The sequence below is a fragment of the Apus apus genome, chromosome 1 (assembly GCF_020740795.1).
Source record: "Apus apus isolate bApuApu2 chromosome 1, bApuApu2.pri.cur, whole genome shotgun sequence".
In the NCBI taxonomy this organism is placed as follows: domain Eukaryota; kingdom Metazoa; phylum Chordata; class Aves; order Apodiformes; family Apodidae; genus Apus; species Apus apus.
The window spans coordinates 130,936,858-130,956,417 of record NC_067282.1 but is presented as its reverse complement, the minus strand read 5'-3'; the positions used below and the strand labels follow the sequence as shown (position 1 = coordinate 130,956,417).

The window sequence follows — 19,560 nt, the reverse complement described above, 5'->3', positions numbered from 1 at the left end:
ATTGACACGGCTCAGGAATCACAACACAATCTCAGCCCCCCCAAATTTGTTTAGAGGAGAATAAAACGGAAGAATAATAATAAATAACAACAACAACAACAACGCCATCTGCAAACCTGTACGCTCTAGGTCGCAGGCACAGAAGATAGTGGTCAGTAGGTCTTCTTCACAGATCAAGCTCACATCATACATGTTCTCAGTTTTGTACCCCAGAGACTGCTTCCATCCTGTGAAGAACATTTGTTTATGTCCATCTTTATTAATTCATGAACCACAGCTTCTAACTCCAATATTGTATTTGTCACAGCATGAGCACACATAGAACACCACAGCTTGAGTAACACTTTTTTTTGTTGAAGATTATTAAAAAAAAAAATAAACCAAACCAACCAGCTTCCTTCCCCTGCCAATAAAAACAGAGCTTTTACTGCCAAACAGCACCAGAAACTGTTCATAGCTGAAGCCTCTGAGTTGGGAACCAGTTTATGCATCTACTTCTACACACGCGTTTTTGGCAAGTTTGGCTATTCTTTTGCATGAAGTAAACATGTAAAATGAAACATTTTAAGAGGCCAACTATCTCTTCCATCTTCCTCCAGATATATTGCTGAAAAGCCGCCATGGTCAGATTAAGAAAACAATCCTTTAAAAACAAAAACAAACAAACAAACAAAAAAACAAAAAAACCCACACACAACAAAACAAAGACCACACCAAAGAAACAAAACCAAAAGCCACACCCAAACTCATATAACTTTGTACATTAAAGAAAAACTAAATGAAATGCCAAATTTACTTTCTACAAAAAAGAAATTAGCAAATCTGAAAGTTTTTGATGTGACTTATCAAAAGAAGAGAAGGCACTGGGTAGAGCTTATAACAGCCTTCCAGTACCTGAAGAGGTCTACATGAAAGCTGGGGAGAGACTTTTTGCAAGGGCCATGGAGTGATAGGATAAGGGAGAATGGCTTTAAACTGGAAGAGAGGAGATTTGGGGTAGACATTAGGAAGAAATTATTTAGTGTGAGGGTGGTGAGATGCTGGAACTGGATGCCCAGGGAAGTTGTGCAAGGCCAGGTTGGATGGATCTCTGAGCATCCTGGTCTGGCAGCAGGTGTCCCTGTCCATGTTGAGGGGTTGGAACTAGGTGATCTTTAAGGTCCCTTCCAACCCAAACCGTTCTATGATGATTACTTCCTCACTTTTTACATTCAGACTGGTGTGTTTGAAAGAAAAATTGAGATTTTATTCAGCTCTTTTTGCAGTCTTACCAGGTTTGAGTGATTCTAAGACATATAGGTACTAGTTTAACTAGTAAATAAATGTAATCTGTGTAGGCTGAATGACTGAATGTTTGTGATTTTGAGTTGGGAAGGGTCTTTTTTTCCAAAATGATTACCTCTTTCACTCAAAGACGATCGCTTGGGCACAGGAGATTGGATCATGGCATTTTCTAGCTTTTTTTCAGACGTGAAGAAGTACAGGTTTGGACTTGAGGTAAGATACTTCTGTTCACGAAGCACACCTTTAGATTCCATACTTGACAAAGCACACCGTTTATTCTGGGGATTAGCCTCTCTGGACCTGAAGTAGGATGGAGAGCAGTGCTCCACAGTGCATACTGGTGTCCACGAGCTGCTGGATCCCTCTTCACTTTTAATGATTGAATACGTGGCATTTGCAGAACAGAAGTCAGAAATGTGCCTGAGACAAGGCGACAGCAACTGCAAGTCTGCAGAGAAAACACCCTCACTGCTGGGACTGATGAAGTGTGGACCAGTACTACCATGGCTTCTGAAAGTTCTTTTCTTCAGTATCTCTTCTAGATTTTTTTTGACATTACACTGTGGACTGTCGAAGTTACGGGACTGAAATTTTGGTATCTGCAAAGCAGGGTTAGAGACTTGGTCCATCATTTGGATAGACTTGATCTTTCTGCATATACTGTCCACTGGGTTATGATGTCTTTTGCTAGCTCCATGTTCCGAAGACATTCTAAATTTTCCTCTTTTTCAAAGTATCTGGAAAGAATAGGAACAAGATACAAGAGTCAGGATGATCAACATACATGTATTCTTTGAGTCAGTTTTTCCTTTAGGCAGACACTTTGGAGCTTTGGTATCAAATTATTTGAAAATCCTTAGTCCACACACCAGCTGTGGCAGAAACCTTCAGATATGATGCTTGGCTCTCCAGGGAACTAGAAGGGATGTGGATTTGGAAAAGGTGGAGAAGAAAGAAAGAGGGAGTTTCTGAAATCTCACTGCTTATTTTGAAATATAATTAACGTGTCAGGGATGAGTGAGGAAATAAAAAAATCAGACCTGAAGAAGTCCCTGCAACCTAGCAGTTTACTATCTTTTTAAAGGGAGCACTAAGCAAGACTACTCAAACCAGTTTATCCCAGATTGGGTATTTCTTTTCTATATAAAAAGCATTCATTAAAAACAAAAACCTCCCACAACTTCTGTAGCTGTTACTTCCGATCGCATTTGTAGCACTTACACCCTTCCCTGGTTCCATGGCTTTTTGCTCAGCTCCAACAGCCACAACTCTCCACCTATTTACTGAAAGTATTTCCTACAGCTACAGACATGATCAGCTTCCTTTCTCTTTCAGCAACCTCCCAGACAAACCCTGCAGCCACAACTACACGAATTAGCTGAAGTATCCCAAGACTGCAACTTTCTTGGTACTGTCTCATGACAGGTATTGGAAGATTTAAATGAAGTTTGTTTTCAGAAAAACATTAAACTGTCTTTCTAGGCTTGCTCTTTGTGGGTACTAGCGTAGAGGAGGTGGGAAAAGCAAGTGCAAAAAGAATTTCAGCATTTCAGTGAGCTTACAAGAACAAGAACCCCAAACCCATTTGTTTCTTATACTAATTAGCCACAACTACAGCTGTCACACTACCACCCAAGGAATCACCCAAGAGATGCACCCTACAAAGGCACCTCAGTTCTATTTGTATTTTTACTATCTATTTTCCCAGGCAATATTTAAAAAAAACCACAAAAAACAACAAAAAACCTTTCCAATACGAATGTGTGTGTGAGCAAGGCATGGAAGGTGCATTTTGCAAGCATCAAGTCACACTTTAAGTGAGACATCAGTCTCTACCTTGCAATTTGCAACCTTCTCTGAACTGAGAAGTTGGGAGCTTTCAATTGACACTGCTCCACTGCGGGCTTAGCTCACAATTCCTCATCCCCAAAAAGAGCATCTGCTGAAACATCAGCACTGAGAAGCACCATCGACCAGCCAGGGTAACCCAGTGAACATCAGAGTTCAGAGTTAAAGAGAGAGCTCTGTAACACCCATCAGCAGCTTGACTGAATCTGTCATTGGAAAGAAACATGAGGGCAACAAGCAATACTGCTGTAAGTTAGCAATCACATTTAGATCACTGTAAGAGACACCTTACTTAAACAACCAAACAACAACAACATAAAAGCACAACAGCAAAACACAGACTAAACAAGCTGAAGCTCCTAAGAATCAGTTTTCAAGCAATACTTTGCACCCAATATTGCAGCCACATACATACCTTCTATCACTATCACTTCCAGCTTCTCAGCTCTGACAATACAGTCCTGCTTCTCTCCAGAAGATAGTGCACAAAGTTAAAAAGGAAAACACACACTAAAACCAACGCTTCATTGAAGGTAGAAGTGGGGAAGCAGCCAAAGGTCAGTGTATGTTAACTGCACAACCTTCATGACCAGCAGCAAGTCCTCAGATCCTCCAACACTGAGTTTTACTTGTAGCCAGCCTGTCAGAATAGCACCATTACAGACCAAACTTCTTTTAGGGGTAGAAGGAGAGGAAAATTAAACAACAGCTTTATATTTAGAGCTCACAAGATGGTGCATGCATGTGAGAAGGTCTAGGAGTTACCTGCAAGTGAAGAACACCAAACTTCTTGACCCTGAGAGGATTTCCCCCTGAATACTACAAGTACTAGATTGCTCCCAGAAAGAAATAGGCCACACAGAACCATGTCTTTTAAATCAAATTGTGCATCAAGAAATAAATTAAAGCAACCTCCATGCCCCTTCCCCCTCAACAAGCTAGCTCCCTGCTTTTCTTTCAGGTAGAAAAACCCGCAATGTGCTTCACTAGCATTTAACACAGAAGTTACCATCTGTATAACCTTGAAAAACAGAAAAATCAGATAACAGTGCCATATTCTACTTAAATTGGTTTATTACAAGCTTCCTGCATGCAGCAGCCTGGTTCTATATCTGCACAGTCAAGATCTTAACATTGATTTTTCTACAATTGTTTCTGTAAGTTGTAACATTTACCTTAATGAAGATGTACTTAGCCACAGGAATACTCAAAAAAAAAAAAAAAAAAAAAAGTAAGAATCTCAGAATAATATTAGAGAAAAGACCGTTTTTTATGATTGTGCCTGAGGGAGAATATTTTCTCCTTAAGCATAAATGCCAGGAAGTTGAAGCAGCCTTTTATGTTAGAAATACAACACCTCTTTGAAAAGAAAGTTTTAAAAACATGACAGTTAGATTTAAGTACATTCTTTAAATGCACAAGAGCCTTCAAGCAGATATAAATAACCATGAAAGAACATTAGGCTTTTAACCTACAAAGGGTTATTAAATATTGATTTTAATTCTCCATTAAAAAAAAAATAAATAGCCCAAAACCTTATACTTACAAGAGCATGTAGAAAAGCACTTTCTATTCTTCTCTGATAGATAGCTCAGGGTGACAAAACTTATTTTAACTGTTCCTCTGAGGAGGACTAGTTGAATGAACTCCAATTAGAAGAGGGCTCATTTGCTGTAAAATCAGCTTTACAAGGTACAGCTGTTGCTGGCAGCCACTCAGCTCTCAGGCTGCGAGGGGCACTGAGCTGCAAGGAGGTGCAAATCAACCATCTGTCTCCAGCTAGAAAAACCCTTTACTTGTTTTTTATGTCTCTCCTGCCTCATTTGACTTGCCTGGAATTTCAAGGTATCTTGAAATCTCCCTGCTACCCTTATTTTTAAAACTGTGAGGAAAATAATGATACAACTCAGGTCCCTGGGATGTTTCTCACTTTGATTAGCAGTTCTTTCTTACTTTCCCCAGCTACTGCAAGCTTTCAGACAGGAGCAGATCTCTCCTAGTTTCTCCTGTGACAGTTTGAGCAGAGAAAACAGGAACTGTCTAAATGTTGTAGCTCTTACGACTTCTTAAAGGAAGACAAAAGCTGAAATGTCTTGGGCTGATGGTGTATTAAAGAGTCTCAGTGTTACTGTCTGATCTGCACTTGGTCGTGTGAGCAAAGAAGAGTTTTGTCTTTAGGGCTGTCAAGCAAGTCCCCTTTTCAGTATTGAATTCTCAAACAAGGTTTGTATTTTAACTCTGTGGATCTTTCAGTATGTGCTCTATAAATAACTGGAAATAGAATAATGCTGAGGGATTGCTACTACCTGCCTCATACATACTAACTGCACAGCCCATCAGACTTCTCCAAACACTTGGAGAAATGACACCTCCTCATCTAGCACAGGCTACTTCAGCTGCCCCAGAAAAAAAAAAAAAAAGTGATCTTACAGGTGCTTTGTGATTAAAATCCAAAATGGTGAGCTGAGATTGCTGTTCCCTGTTTTGTGGGAAAACTGTTAAATAAAAATGGAAACTTGGCACTGTCACCCAGCAGCATTATCAAAGCCCACGGAGCTAATGCAACTGGTTCTGGTTTGGTTGGCAGGCAGATGTTTTGAACTGCACACTCTCTCTTCCAGGAGTAAAGCTGATAATGATACAGAAGTAACTTTTCTGAGAACAAACCAATCCAGGTGAGGATCTCTCTTTTATCTTTGAGAGATTTATGTGTATGGGAAGATTTTTAACTTGTTGAAGAGAAAACCTCCAACGTTAAAACAGCACCCCTGTTTTTTCATACCTTGACAACAACAAGTGATCTCTACTCAGGGAGGCTCCTCCAGATGACAGTGTTATTTGTGCTGCTGTACAACTAGCAGAGCAGGCATTGAAAAAGTGCAGGAGCAAACAACAAATTGGCTATAGTCCTTGAAATCTAAACAGAGTGGGAGAGAAAAGCAGGGGCACAGGAAACTGCTTCATTCACAGGGTCTGAGATGTAAACTAGATGCCTGATACACTCCTAAGAGGCTCAGTAACATAGTCTGCTTCCTCCTAATATTGCTTCAGATGGCAAATACCATGGGGCTCTGTAAAAAGTTCAATGTGTGTATCAGCTAAGATACTAATTACTCTGCTTGAGTACAAACTCTGGTGATACAAAGTTGACAATTCAGTTGCTAATCTAAAAAAATAGCAGGTCCTTTGTACTTCTTCAGGACGGGTAGAATTACAGACTCATGTAACCACTGAATCAGCTTGTGGGGTTTGCACTATTTTATTCAGCTCTTCAAAAACAAATAGTTGTGACTTGCTGTGAGACCATAATGCCAGGATCTGGCAGCAGGAGATTCCCACCATCCCCCATTTGCCTGGTGTGCAATTCAGCTACATGTGGCCCATCTTTGCTGTGCTGCACTGCGTGTTGCTTAGAGCTTCACTGTGGACTGAGAGAGCTGAGCAGTGAAAGACCTGCTTGCAGTGGTTTCCTGCCCATTTTGGGATAATCTGAAATGTCTGTCAGTTCTGATGACCTGGTGCATCAGGTAGAGCTATTTATTTTCCTCTAAATTGGACTTCTACCACTAGAAACATGGCTTATTTCAAGCAAAGCAGGATTTCTGCTCTCTGTGCTGTGGGATTAAATTACGTGTTATTCAAGAGTAAAGTCTACCTCATGCTCAATATACATGGGAAAATACTGAGGACAAATATTTTAAAGGTTTAACAAATGTTAATGCAGCAGAATTCCTAAGTTGCTTAGTTTGTCTTGAAATTACTCCCCAGGGTTTCCTTTTCAGCCTTTAGCAACATTTTCCTTTACATAGCTTAAGGATTTTTCATGTAAATATGTGTATTTCTATATAAATGTATCAACCCCCTCCCCTGCCATGGGTAAGGAAAACCAGCCCAAGAGGCTGCACATTTTATGGACCATGCTCACAGTGGTTGGGCACTTTGTCTGTCAAGAACATGGAAACAGGCTGTTTCAATATCTGACACCTGACTGTCCAGTTCTCATGCAGTCTCTCAGTGCAACTTCCCTTTTCCCCTCTCTCCCAGTTCTGTCCACAACACAAAGCTGGCTTCCAGCTGCTCAGTGGCAGCATGGATTTCTTGCCCAGCTCCAAAGGTGAGACTGTGTGACAAACCTACTGCTCAGCCAAGAGGAGATGACTGCCTGCCGAATGCTCAGCGTAGCTTGTAGCCCACTGGGTAGCTTCTTGACAAAGACAAAAATCTCCTTTGCCAAGTTCATGGGGGTGGAAGAAAAGGTCAGATGCCTCCTTGGCCTTTGGTGCTTCTGCCATTACAGAAAGGTATGTTCTGTGAGATAACGTCCAGTAGCATCTGCCTGTCTGAAGAGCTGTACATCTTCTGCTAACATTCTTTGTAAATGCCTATACTTAGATGGTCAGGTCTCTTTTCCAGCTTGCAAACAGGAGAACACTCTTTTTTAGCTCGTCTGTTTTTCTTAGTGTTTGCCCTGGACATGTTCATCACTGGAAAAAAAAGCACCATTGAACCACTGAAAAGTTCATTGAACTTCTGAAGTAATGCCTTTTCCTGTGATGTTTAAACCTCTGTGGGTTTCTACTCTTTCCTGACACTTTTAAGCATCCCTTGACCCACATAATGTGTTCAATTTTTACTTATAATTATCCCTTGAATTTTCTTCTCTCTCATCAATACACTGAGGACAGCAGTGCCTGGACCAGAGAACAGCATTGATCCCACTGTAGTCCTCAACAAAGGCTCTGATACCTCTGTTGTGTGAGGCTTTTACACGACCCCTTGCAGGCTGGCTTTTCTACAGCTTATTCTGTAGCTCAAGTAGTTTGTAGCACAGTTTTCATATAGTCCACAGAAAAGAAGAAAAGCAATTCTAGTAACTTCCAGTACTGCTGGAATCAGGTCCACAGATATTATGCTGCAGAGTAACTAGATAAATCTTGGGCCAGCAACTAATTTGCTTTATAATCATGCACTGAGGTTTACATCAGATTATCTCTTCAGTTCAGAGCTGTACCATGAAACTACAACTTCCCAAGGAAGCTGAGGATATCCCTACTCCTTGCAGAGAAGGCTGAACTAGATGACCACTAAAGGTCCCAAAGGTTTCAATAATTCTATAAGTTTGGGTTTATTCTGAATAATAATACTGAAAACCATGTTTGTGTGATGTGAAATGGCTGACATAAGAAGTATTGACGGATTGCAGACCAGTTTGCTCAGTTAACAGGTTTTACAAGACAAATACAGAACTTGGACATAAAATTCTCCCTGGTCTGAGTGGGACATACGGAGTTAAAGTCCAGGGTCAGTTTTGAAAGATCACATAAACACAAAAAATAAGCCACAAAGATGTTAAGAGGTTGTATGATTCATCACCATGTTTCTGGGCAGGATCAGTTTTCCAGTGAGTCCTAAGAAAGAGGAGGCTTCTCTGAGTTTCTCAGTGATAACAGATACACAGCCTTAAAAGGCAACCTACTTCTAGATCACTGTGCTACTGCTAGAAAGCTTGCCTACTATCTAAGTCCCTTTACTGCAAATTAAACACAAAATTCTTTGCATTTTCCTGCTTTGCAGACTCTGCCATGATAGTTAACAGCCTTTTCAGATGCTACGGTTAGCATGTACCAGCCAGAACTACACTGTGCTAGGTGCTGTTCAGATGCCAGATCAGAAGTAAGATGTATTTCCCAAAGATTTAACAAACCAGCAGGAATGCACAAAGGAAATTATAATAAGCATAAGAGAGAAAGGTCAGAAGTCTCAGGAGGTTTATACCCTGACACCACCAGAACACCGTATTTGCTGATGTACAAACTGACCACCCACACACCCCAGCTATGTCTTTTACTCAAGAGCAAGTAATGGATCACTGGTGTCATCACCAGCAGCATGAAAGTAGACAAGCACAATTACTCAAGCCTATATTTTTAGGGAAAGATTTGGAAATGTACACGGTCGTGACGCAAGTCAGTGACGTATGATTGACCCTACTAGAACTAGACCCACATGAGAACTTTTTCACCATCCTCAGCACTGAATTTCAATCTCAGAAATTGGCTTTTTATCATTTACACTGTCAGGATAAAGTGTCTCTGCCCTTTAGATTGTCTTTAAGAATAAGAATAGGTTATGCTCTTTCTAATAAGGGGTCCTGCTGCTACAGCAAGCTTCACTACTTCCCTCACTTAGGGTATTGATTACTTGCCAAAGCCACTTCCTCATTTATGTGAATCAGCTGAGAAATGGCAGGATTGATAATGAGTGTTTCATGTACAGCTCATCATCCTGAAGTGCTGTAGTTTTTTAGTGTGTTATGATCCATAACCTAATTACAGGGTCCTCTGTTTTTCAGGATTACAAGCTTGCGTATGCCCATACACATCCCCATGTTTTTTTGTGAATGCAAACACTCTCAGTACATGCATTTCCTTCCCAAAATATTGCCTCCTCTTGTTGTTTGCTAATAAATCATGTTCCATATGCCATCTTAGAAGTGGTTAGATTTCTGGAAAGAGTGAGATGACTACCTTCTCATAGAATCATGACAAGAAAGAGCTATGAAGGGAGGAGAAGAGTCTTTTAAACTTGAATAACTAAAGTAAAATTTACAAACCTGGAGTTCTTTATTTTGCATGCAGACTTCTTAGAGAATTCTGGATTTGAAATATATGTGGTTTTGAAACACCACAGTAACTTAGAGTGGCTGGTCATAGTAAAAGTAAATGGGTTTAGCACCCTAAGTCACAAAGGCACAGAGAATTTAAGGGAAAAATATAAACCTTTTGGGAAAAAAAAACCCAAAACATTATGGAAATTCAGTTTGAAATTAGGTTATTTGACTAGATGTTGTCTGTGTAAAATGGTGTCTGAAGCCAACAAAGAGACATCTCCAGAGAGGAATTCAGTCATTTTCTCTTGGTGGTCTGCACTCTGTGGTCAGAGGTTGCTCTTTGAAGTCCTTTTCCCCTCCACTCTGTAGCAGTGATTCAGTTCCTAGTCCAAAGCAGACAGTGACATGTTAGCTGCCCTAGGGATCCTGCATGCCCTTCAGCTGCTTCTCCATGAGTCTTGCAGGCCCTGTGTCACAGCTGGAAGTCCCATGTTCATGTCTCAGGTGCCCTGCACGGTGTTTGGGCAAGGTAGCCTGTCTCTTGCTGCTGGTTGAAAAGAAACACTTCTACTTTTAGACATCTTAGTGCCATTGAGACATATGATGGTTCAACATTAAAGCCTTTTAATTTAAGAGGTTGCCGTCAAGACCCTTTATTTGCTCTTGAGCTGATGGTTGCCTGGTGCTACAATAACCCAGTTCAGGTTTTGACCTGCCCAGTTCAGCTCCCTGCTGCCCCCTGGGCAGCCCCAAAGAAAGCCCCAGTCTCTACAAGGAAGCAAGTGGGACTCTGGCAATACAGCCCGGTTTGGAAGAGAGACTCCAGCAACACCAACTCAGAGCAGTTCAGGCTTTGCAAACTGGTCACAAGGTAAAAAAAAGCTGAAGGTGTCTTTCTACAGTGTGGTTACAACATAATTGTTCTCCATGCCTCCCATTGTAGTCGTCCCTGACAGAAGGGGCTGAGCAGGTTGTCTTCACAGTTTACTTTAACTTGCCTTATTCTGGTGGCAGGAGAACCAGGGCTTTTTTTCAGTGCCAAAAACATTGAGGTTTTTCTACCACAAGGAGAACCATTGCAAAGAGAATATACACTGACCAATACCAAAGGTAGGGCATTAATTTTCACAGACTCAGTTGTATGTTTTGATTCTGGCCTTAAAGTCTGTGTGTAAAGAGAGGGTCTGAAGTCACCCCGGAAGGGGAGAGGTGAGTAGCTTTATCCTTTCCAAGTCTCTGCTTGTTAAATGTCTCCTGGATGCAATGCAGAGCCCTGAGGGGGCTTTTAAAATGATAGGGGTATAATAGAAGCTCCCAGCCACCACAAGAGCTGCATGAGGCCACAACCTGAACTTCTCTCTTGTTTCTTGCATCTACACCAGAGTGAGCTGCTAATGCCAGTTCTGTATATTAAATGAACAGTTCTGTCTGGCATGAGCACAGAACAGAGCAATATCCCCCAAAAGCAGGAGAGAAACTGCACCTTCACTAAGTGTGCACCAGAGCAGTCTCCGCAGATACAACATGTCAGGGAAAAGCTCACAAAAAGGTTTAGAAGTGCCTATCTGCACACTCCTCCCTCAGACTCCACATCCAGGAGCATGTTTGTCACGCACAGAGGCTGACCTGTATGTTTATTACACCACAGGCTGGTCCTGTTTGTGGGGCTGATGCAGTAAACTTTCTAGTGGCCTGCCTTCTCATCAGCAAATTTCCAGCCCCCTGTTTGCCTAGCTTCACCTTCTGCTCCCCTCCCCTATTTCACAAATGAAAAATGAAGGAGAAGAGATAAAAACCCTAGCTACAGAACCAGCCAGACTAGGCTTCAAGTATGATTAGCCTGAGGACCAAAACCCGCTATCCGTGACTGTAATGAGTTCAACAATCACTTAGAAGTAGCTTATGGAATTGGCTTCTCTGATTCCTGCTTCCTGCCTTGTTTCTCTTTACTGCTCCACCGCTCGACTTACTCAAGCCCATGATCTGGGCTTTTATTCCAACCAGCACATGTCACAGAAAAGTGTTTCTGACTATTAGAAGATGGGGTTGGTTTTTTTGCTTTGTGTTTTTACTTGTGTGTAAGAAAAAAAGTGCAAGAGATTTTTAGAGAATCAAACAAGCAACTGCACCCTCTAAATGTACGCTAGGAATAACTCACGTTAGTGACATTGGACAGGTCACCTTTTTCTTGATGGTAGCATGTTGTGACTGGAGAGTCATTTACTAACTTTTCCAGCTCCCACAATGGATAGGAATCTGCTATATCTTAAATTATCCTAGGTCAACACTCACCATCCATATTAATACCTGCTTCTGGCTGTGGTTATTGATCATCTAGCAAGAATTTGATGTAATGCAAATGCACAGGGCTGATGCCAATGTATTCAGAAGGTATTCACCTGGCTAATGGGGTGCATCTCCAAGTCTATCCATCTTTCAATCATTTCTCTGCAAGACTACAAGTTTCCCTCAGGAGTCGTCAGACTTTCTACTTACCCATCTACAGGGCTGACAAGAGATCCCTTTAGACTCCTCTGCCTTGCCATGGAAGGGGAGTGTTCCTTCACTCCGAAGGTTTAAAAAGGGACCCCAAACCTGAAGGAGATCCTGTGACACATCTGAAGTAAAGAAGACTGAAGATTTGTCACTGAACAAGTATGAAGGTAAGTGAGATATTTTGGTTGTGTGGGAAACACTTAGTTTGCAATTAATGCTTGTTCATATGAGTATAATATTTAGAAACTGCAGGGGGACTTAACAATTTTAACCTAACAATAACCTGGGAGGAATATATACACAGTTATATACAGCATGCTTGAAACAACTGTATGAAAAATATATTGATAGCACAACGTGCCCTCAAAACCAGGATGAAAAAAACACTGTGAATCATAATGTTAAATCCTCTTTGTCGCCCATCACTGTTACCAGTGCATGAATAACAACATGGGCTACAGAGATGCAACTTGTTCACAGAGGATTCATGCTCGATGCTTTCATTTGCATGTGCTGCACCAGCAGACTCCAAGAATCAGACAAGGCTCTCTTGTGACATGTGTGTAATCACGACTGTTGCAAGTAGGATGCTAACTTTCTTTTCTTAAGAAAGTAGTGATCCACTCTCCTGGTCGGGTGGTTGGTTTGGAATGGCAAGTCTCTTACGTTTGCTTGTTGCCTAAACCCTGTAATTCCAGGTTTAGTAAAATCAAGATACACTTATACCGTCTTTCTCCCTTAGTTTGTACTTTTTTCTCATTTCTGGAGGATCTAATGTTCTTGTAAATGGGAGCACAAAAGGTCTTGTCTTGGTGGCAGTGGCCTCACAGGTACGGGCCCTTCCTAATGAATGAGTAAAGAGAATAAAGTATGTTTGATTTAACATTCATCTTCCCATCTGATCGCTGCGTATTGAAGCTGAAATATCCACTGAGCAAGAGGAGCTTTGGCAGTAAGACAGGGAGAAAGGAGGGACTAGAAACACCTTTATATTTAGATGTGAAGCTGAGAGCGTCTACAGATCTGAAAAGCTTTTCCTGTACCTGCTGGTTCTTTGTTGTGCACAGGGACTGCGTAACCGGGCAGCAACTGGAATGGCACTGTTCTTGGCAGCATCCTTCTTATCTTGCTGCTGGAGTGCACCTCAGGTGAGCAGCTCACTCAGGCTGAACGTGCAGCCCCCATGAATCTCCCAGGTTGGTGCTGTTTAGGTATTTGCACAGGTTAGTGATGGCGTGCAATGCTGACGTGTCTCTTTTCCCTTCCCCCCCCCATCTTTTTCTTGCATAAAGGCTCATTTCCAAAGGAGAAACTGGACTCCTCAGGCTATGCTCTATTTGAAGGGTGCACGTAAGTCCCAAGTTCTTCCCATTTTGAGGAGGCAACTTTCTTTACCATTGGATTCGTCCTAATCTGCTCAGCTCCACACAAACAGTAAATCCCTGGGGTTGTTGAGGCCTGCAGGGATGTGCTTGTTATGATTTCTTCTCGTCTCTGAACCAGTGGTATTGCCATTATCACTATTTTTTTTTTTTTAATAAAATTGAAGAAAGCAAGCACCAGAAGAGAAGGAAAACAAAGTACTGAAAATGGATAGTTTGAAACCTGATTGTAAAACCTATTGGAAAAGCAGTTTCCTTATCTCAAATAATCTCAAAGGGGGATTAAACCCCCTTGGATACAGTAATAATTAATTCTGCCTATTCAGGCTTTATTAAAACATCTCAAGCAATTTGAGAACACACATTCCTATTTCAAGAATCTTACATTACAGTAGGTACTAAGATCACATGCAACCTCTTCTCAGAAGACCTTGGATGTCAGTGTTATTAATATTGTGGTGTTAAGGTTGTATAAATTACTTTTGAGTTTCTATTGTTAGTCCAGAGTTAGAGGAGCATTAAATATAAAGGCAAAATTTAGAGCTAAAGGGAGATTTTGTCCTTTGATGCAAATCCACAACATTTCAACAATAATATTAATATTTTTAAAAATTCTACTCTGAGTAGTTTTTTTCAGAAGGAGAAGCTATCAGGTAGGACAGGCAGCTTCCTTGAAATTAAAAATTAAATAAATTCAGAAGCTCACAATCCTAAGAGATATGCAAAGGAAGACAATACAAATAATATCACAAAATAATTACAGGCTTCAAAACCTGTAAGTGTAACTGAAATAAGTTCTAGTCACAATGGTAAAATTATTTCTGTTGATAAAATTTGGTTTTGTTTAACTCTTCTAATGAATAATGCACTGAGTTACTTCTGTGCCAACCTGTGTATCATTCTTATTGATGCATAAGAAGTGTTGTGATTTAAATGTTTAGGTTTTAAAAAAAAAATTAAAAATTAATAGCAATATCCTCATAAAAGGCAATACCTCATAGTCCAGCAAGAGATTACAGGCTCTTGACCACACAGCAGTCAAGAAGAGTGAGGAAAAGACATTACATTTCTCCCTATGTATAGTTCCTACATCAAGTTAATACAAGAAAAGTGCTAAAATACCAGTTCTCTGGGAAAAAATAATATCTTGAGTGTTCTAGTTCAGCTATTGCTGATTTGGAAAGACCTCAGGATGGGCTTATGTCCCCCCCTCCCCCCATTTTATGTTTGTAGAAGTATGGTTGTAATTTTGTATATTGAAAGACTACTTGGAGATTGTAAAGTAGGGATTACAACTGGAGGTTGCTCTCACCCTTTTCCCACTGCTTTTGTAGAGGGACGTCGATTCATCTCAGATGAGAGCCAACAAAAGGATCTGTATGACAGAATGCAGCTTGGTATGTACATGTGCCCAGATGTACGTGTAACATCAGCCTTTCCTCAGATTATGGAAAAAAGCTGTGGAAACTGGAAGGGATTTGCTTTCATGGAACTATATTGAAGGAAGCCATCAAATTCCCTTTTGTTAATTCCTTCATTCAAATAAGCACATGGTAAAGACTGTCTGGCTTTTCTCTTTTGTGTGCCTGTCTGACTTCATTTACATAAACTAGGTTCCAGACTCACCTGGCTGTTAAATGGAATTATTGTTAGTACCTTTGACTTTTGTTTTCCAATGGAAAGTTCAAATCAAGCTACTCATTGTGCTGAACTGACAAATGACAAAAGTAGACAGCATTAATCCATGCTGGACAATGTTTCTAGAGGAAACAGAGCACTGTAGCAAAGCAAGGACCATATGAAAAAAGGAAATGTTCTTCCTACCTTCTAAGGGACTTTTAGACAGCCTCCTTTTTAAAAAATGATGGCTAGTCTCTTCTGTGTTAAGTATTTATCAGGCTGGTTTTGAGCAGAGAATATTATAGACTGAAGGAGGCAACAGGATTTTTTTCTCTTTGTGTCTCCAGTTATAGACATAAAAATAGCAAGAAACAAAATAAAGAAATGCCAGTAAACACTAACAAGGCACGCATCTCTGATTTTATGATTCCAGAAACACGCAGCCAAAACACAAATCCTTTGACTCTTTCTGAAGCTGCAGCACTGTTCCTCAGCTCCTTACGGAAAGCACAAGAAGGTAAACGCATGCGTTGGCTTTTGACTTTTGAAGAAGGGGTTTATCTAATTAGATATTTAATTATCAATTCTATGTAATTGATCTAAAAGTCCTGGTTTGAAACAGAGTGCCTTGTGTTAGAGTGTGTATTTACACTGGTTGTATTGTATTAGGTTGTATGTTTACGCAGATTAGAGCAAAAATCAGATGGATGATAGTAGGTAAACTTTTGTATATTCTTTTGATTTGCTTTTCAGGTTTTTATTGGTTCAGATTGAAGGGAATGGCTATTTTGAATTGAATTTTCCAAAACGAGTATCTACTGGGGCTCCTTTTTCTGCCAAGTATTGTTTGGTTGTGAAATTTTCATTCCTCTGTTGGCTGTTATGTCCTGGTGAAAAGGGTTAAAAGAATCCTATAAAAATCTCAGCAGAGGAGCTGTGGGATTCACATCTGGCTTCTGAGACGTTTGTCGCCAGCACAGCTGACAATATGTCCCAATGACATTTGGAGGTAGTCCTGAAATATCCTGAAACATCTTGTAGCTCATTCATGTGCTACCAGCCTCACAGAGATATTGTCTAACCCTCTTATCTCTGTCTCCTCACCACCTGCTTCCCACCACCTGCTACTTGTTTCCAGTTCTCACTTTAGAACCTCAGAACCCAATGTGGCCCTTCCACAACACCCCCAGTCAGGATTAAATAACTTGTGTTTCCTCATCTCACCCACACATATTGCACCCCCTTAGATGAGGACCCCTATTCTGTGTTCCCTGGCTCCCTCACCCTGCTATAAATCACCTTCTCTCCATACACCAGCTTTCCTGCAAAGCCATTATCCAGAACCCCTCATCATTTGATGCATACATACATGTCAACGGGCTGGGATCCTAAATCTGTGCTATCCATGTCCTCTGCCTTTCTACCTTTCACCTCTTCAGGTCCATAGGCTATTTTTTGGGAACGGAGCTTGTAAAAGGGGGATACATCCTACAGGGCTGTGGCGAGTCTGTGCTGTGCTCTGGCCCCTGGGTGCTGGGGAGGCTGCTATCACATCTACAAGCCCAGGACTTGGTCTAAGCTACGCTCTTCCTCTCCTTGGTTAAGGTCAGAGAGGAACAACAGGTGGCTAGAAGCTATCTACTGTGGGCTTTTTTTATTGTCCTGGCTGAGAGTCCCTTATTCAGACTCTTAGTTTCTGTCATCATGACAGAAAGAAAAAGTGCTTTACTTGAGTTAGGAAATGTGAAGTACAACTCTAGTAAAATACGAGGCAGCTTTTCACCTTTCACACAGATGAGTGGAAAGACAGGCCTGTTGTTGCTTAATCACCTTTGACATCACCAACAGTGTGTAATAAATAACTGCCTTGCCATCACTGCAGTATCACCTCTGCCTAGTTATCTAAAGCATGCAGCTTTCCTGACATGAAAAGAGACTGAGAAATGCCTGACATCATTTAGCTGGTGTACGGACAGATACCTCCTGTCTTCTCCACTTCCTAAAATCTCCCAGTGGAGATCTCTGACAACATCGGAGCTCTGTGCTCAGGTCTCTCTTCCGTGCCCTGGCAGAGTTCTGCTAAGCAAAAAAACAGAGTGGCATTTTGACTGAGAGAGAAAGGCCAAATTAAAAATTAGCCTAGTGCTTTGGGCAAAATGTATGAGACATTCTACAGATGATTCAGTGAAAGTGTCATTTGTGTGCTAACAAAAAGAGAGAAAATCCTCTGAAATTGATGATTCATAAACTTCAGGGGTATTTTCCTGCCTGCTGTTGCTATTGCTATTCCAGAGGAGACAGTAAACAGCAACAGCCCCCTAAGCAAGGAGACGTATCTGAGAGAGCTAAGAACTGGGAGCTTGTTTGAAGAATACTATGTGGAATAACATTACTATCACTGTAGTAGGGAATAACATGGATAAGCCCTGCCCTTTCAGATGATCACTTCAAGTTGATTTTAGAATCCTCTTGGCTGAGAGAAGCATGCAAATAAAGACATTATTTTCTCCTGCATGAAAAACATATGCCTTGTATCAAGATATGCCTCTGGACATGGTTTGTTTCTTTGCTTTTCAGCAAACACAAAAATTCCTACATTAATGAGAGAAGGTAAGATTATTTCTGCAGGTGTCTGTACCTCTTAGCTAAACAGCCTCTTAGCTAAGAGGCACATCTCTTGTGAAAACTTTGGCTGACTGAATTTGGCTTTATCTACACCTTATTTCTCTCCATTGTGTCTTACAGTTGAAGAAGAAAATAGTGATCACCATGGCTACTTGACAGATAATCTATCAGATTGGTGAAATATTTCAAATTTCTTTAACATTTATATTGCATATACCCTGAAATAATGATTTGTGTAAGTAGAGTATTTAATCCATCCTCACCTAAACTCCCAAAAAGCGTCATATATACTCATTGCAACATTTTGAATGCAAACTGATTACAAGTTACTAGTTCTGATAAGGAAATAGTCTGTGAAGTTCCTGTATTGTTTAGACCATTTTGCATGTCCCACCCAAAATTTAAAATATACTGTACCATCTTATCTGAAAAGATGATTAAAACTGTATTTTTGGATGACTGCTTCATTAAAACCAATTTTTCAGTTGTCTTTGGGAAACCTTTTACTGCCTTCCACCCAGCTGTGTACTGAAGCCTTGTTATTTCTGATAAAGGTAGATTCCTTCACCGCTCTGGCTCTGTAAGCTGCTGACCTGTTGCAAGTGATTTTTAGACCTTTTTTTTTTGCAGGTATCTCTCACCACAGAGTATAGGCAACAGCCCTTAGACCTCAGTGCTGCTGGCCCAGTTGCTAGCATGCCAAAATGTATATACACTGAACTATCCTACTGAGCAAGTCCCACCATGTAAAGATAGTGTGGAGATAGGTCTTCCAGGACCAGGCCTCAGTAATGGCTGTGGCATAAAGTCAGCACTGCTCTCAGGAGGTGCAGCACTGCTGGAGCTAGTGGTGCTGTTCTGGGTACAAACCTGGTGCCCCCCACAAGAGCAGGCACACAGAATATTAATCGCACTGTTATTGTACTTTTTCCTTGGCTTGGTTTTTGAGCTTCAAAAATGGAATTATACCTAAATTAGTTATCATTCTATGCTGACAACGATATATTTAACATTATTTATGTAGTTTTGTGGTCTTACTGGAAAGCCCTCTGTAGTGCTCATGTAATTAAAAAGTAGCCATGTGACTCTCGTGTCCAAGCAATGATGTTTTCTTTTTTTTAAGCTTTAACCCAAGTCATGCTCTTCATCTTTTAATGCTGCTTCCCTCTGATCTTTCTCACGACACTGTTAATTAATTTTGTTAACTCACATTAACTGTAATGTTGTTTCTCCTTGACACAAAGAAATACAGCTGAAGGAACAGAGGAATTAATTCCTATCACGGGACTATAGGCACCTGCAGTAGTTATTTATAATCCGTATTGTTTCATGCAGGAACATAAATGGAGAAATAAAAATGTCCTTGTTTGTTCATTTTTAAGCATTAGTGTATCTTTCAACAGCAATATGTGTTGTATGACAGAATGCATCCACAAACTTCATCTCATGACCAATGGTATCCACCAGAGCCTTTTCATTAATCTAATTTCTCCTTCTTTCAAGTATAATCTGAACTTTTCAGGTGAATCTAAGTTATTTTTCAGCATATTTTACAGTATGATCAGTCAGTGCTCAGACAAAAAGGCTTATATATCTTTTGGTTTATTATTATAATTAAATTCATATGCCTGTATATGTCCCAGATACACAAAAACTGCACTAATCACATTCCCAGTTGTGTGACTTTTGTATGTA

At 40.6% G+C, this 19,560-nt stretch overlaps 2 protein-coding genes across 2 annotated transcripts in view; one reads left to right on the top strand and one right to left on the bottom strand.

The window, feature by feature from the left end:
- The window catches only part of IRAG2 (inositol 1,4,5-triphosphate receptor associated 2), a 39,544-nt gene extending 37,529 nt beyond the window's left edge, over positions 1 to 2,015 (bottom strand). The window contains exons 1-2 of the mRNA XM_051618617.1: positions 1,400 to 2,015; positions 117 to 227 (exon numbers count right to left, since the gene is read on the bottom strand). Of these exons, the coding sequence (XP_051474577.1) occupies positions 117 to 227; positions 1,400 to 1,994 (706 nt within the window). The 5' untranslated portion in view covers positions 1,995 to 2,015. The remainder of the gene's footprint in view (positions 1 to 116; positions 228 to 1,399) is intronic.
- A 10,384-nt stretch (positions 2,016 to 12,399) lies between these two features.
- Positions 12,400 to 18,199, top strand: SPX (spexin hormone). Its single transcript, XM_051618012.1, has 6 exons — positions 12,400 to 12,405; positions 13,306 to 13,386; positions 13,531 to 13,588; positions 14,955 to 15,017; positions 15,674 to 15,757; positions 17,986 to 18,199. Exons 1-6 carry the CDS (start codon positions 12,400 to 12,402, stop codon positions 18,042 to 18,044), a joined length of 351 nt encoding a protein of 116 aa, XP_051473972.1. The 3' UTR covers positions 18,045 to 18,199.
- Positions 18,200 to 19,560: the final 1,361 nt, after the last annotated feature.

Excerpts from the sequence above, each read along its gene's own strand:
- SPX (XM_051618012.1), top strand. Across the intron at positions 13,589-14,954 it reads GCTCTATTTGAAGGGTGCAC|AGGGACGTCGATTCATCTCA; the intron begins GTAAGTCCCAAG and ends CTGCTTTTGTAG. Across the intron at positions 15,018-15,673 it reads GTATGACAGAATGCAGCTTG|AAACACGCAGCCAAAACACA; the intron begins GTATGTACATGT and ends TTATGATTCCAG.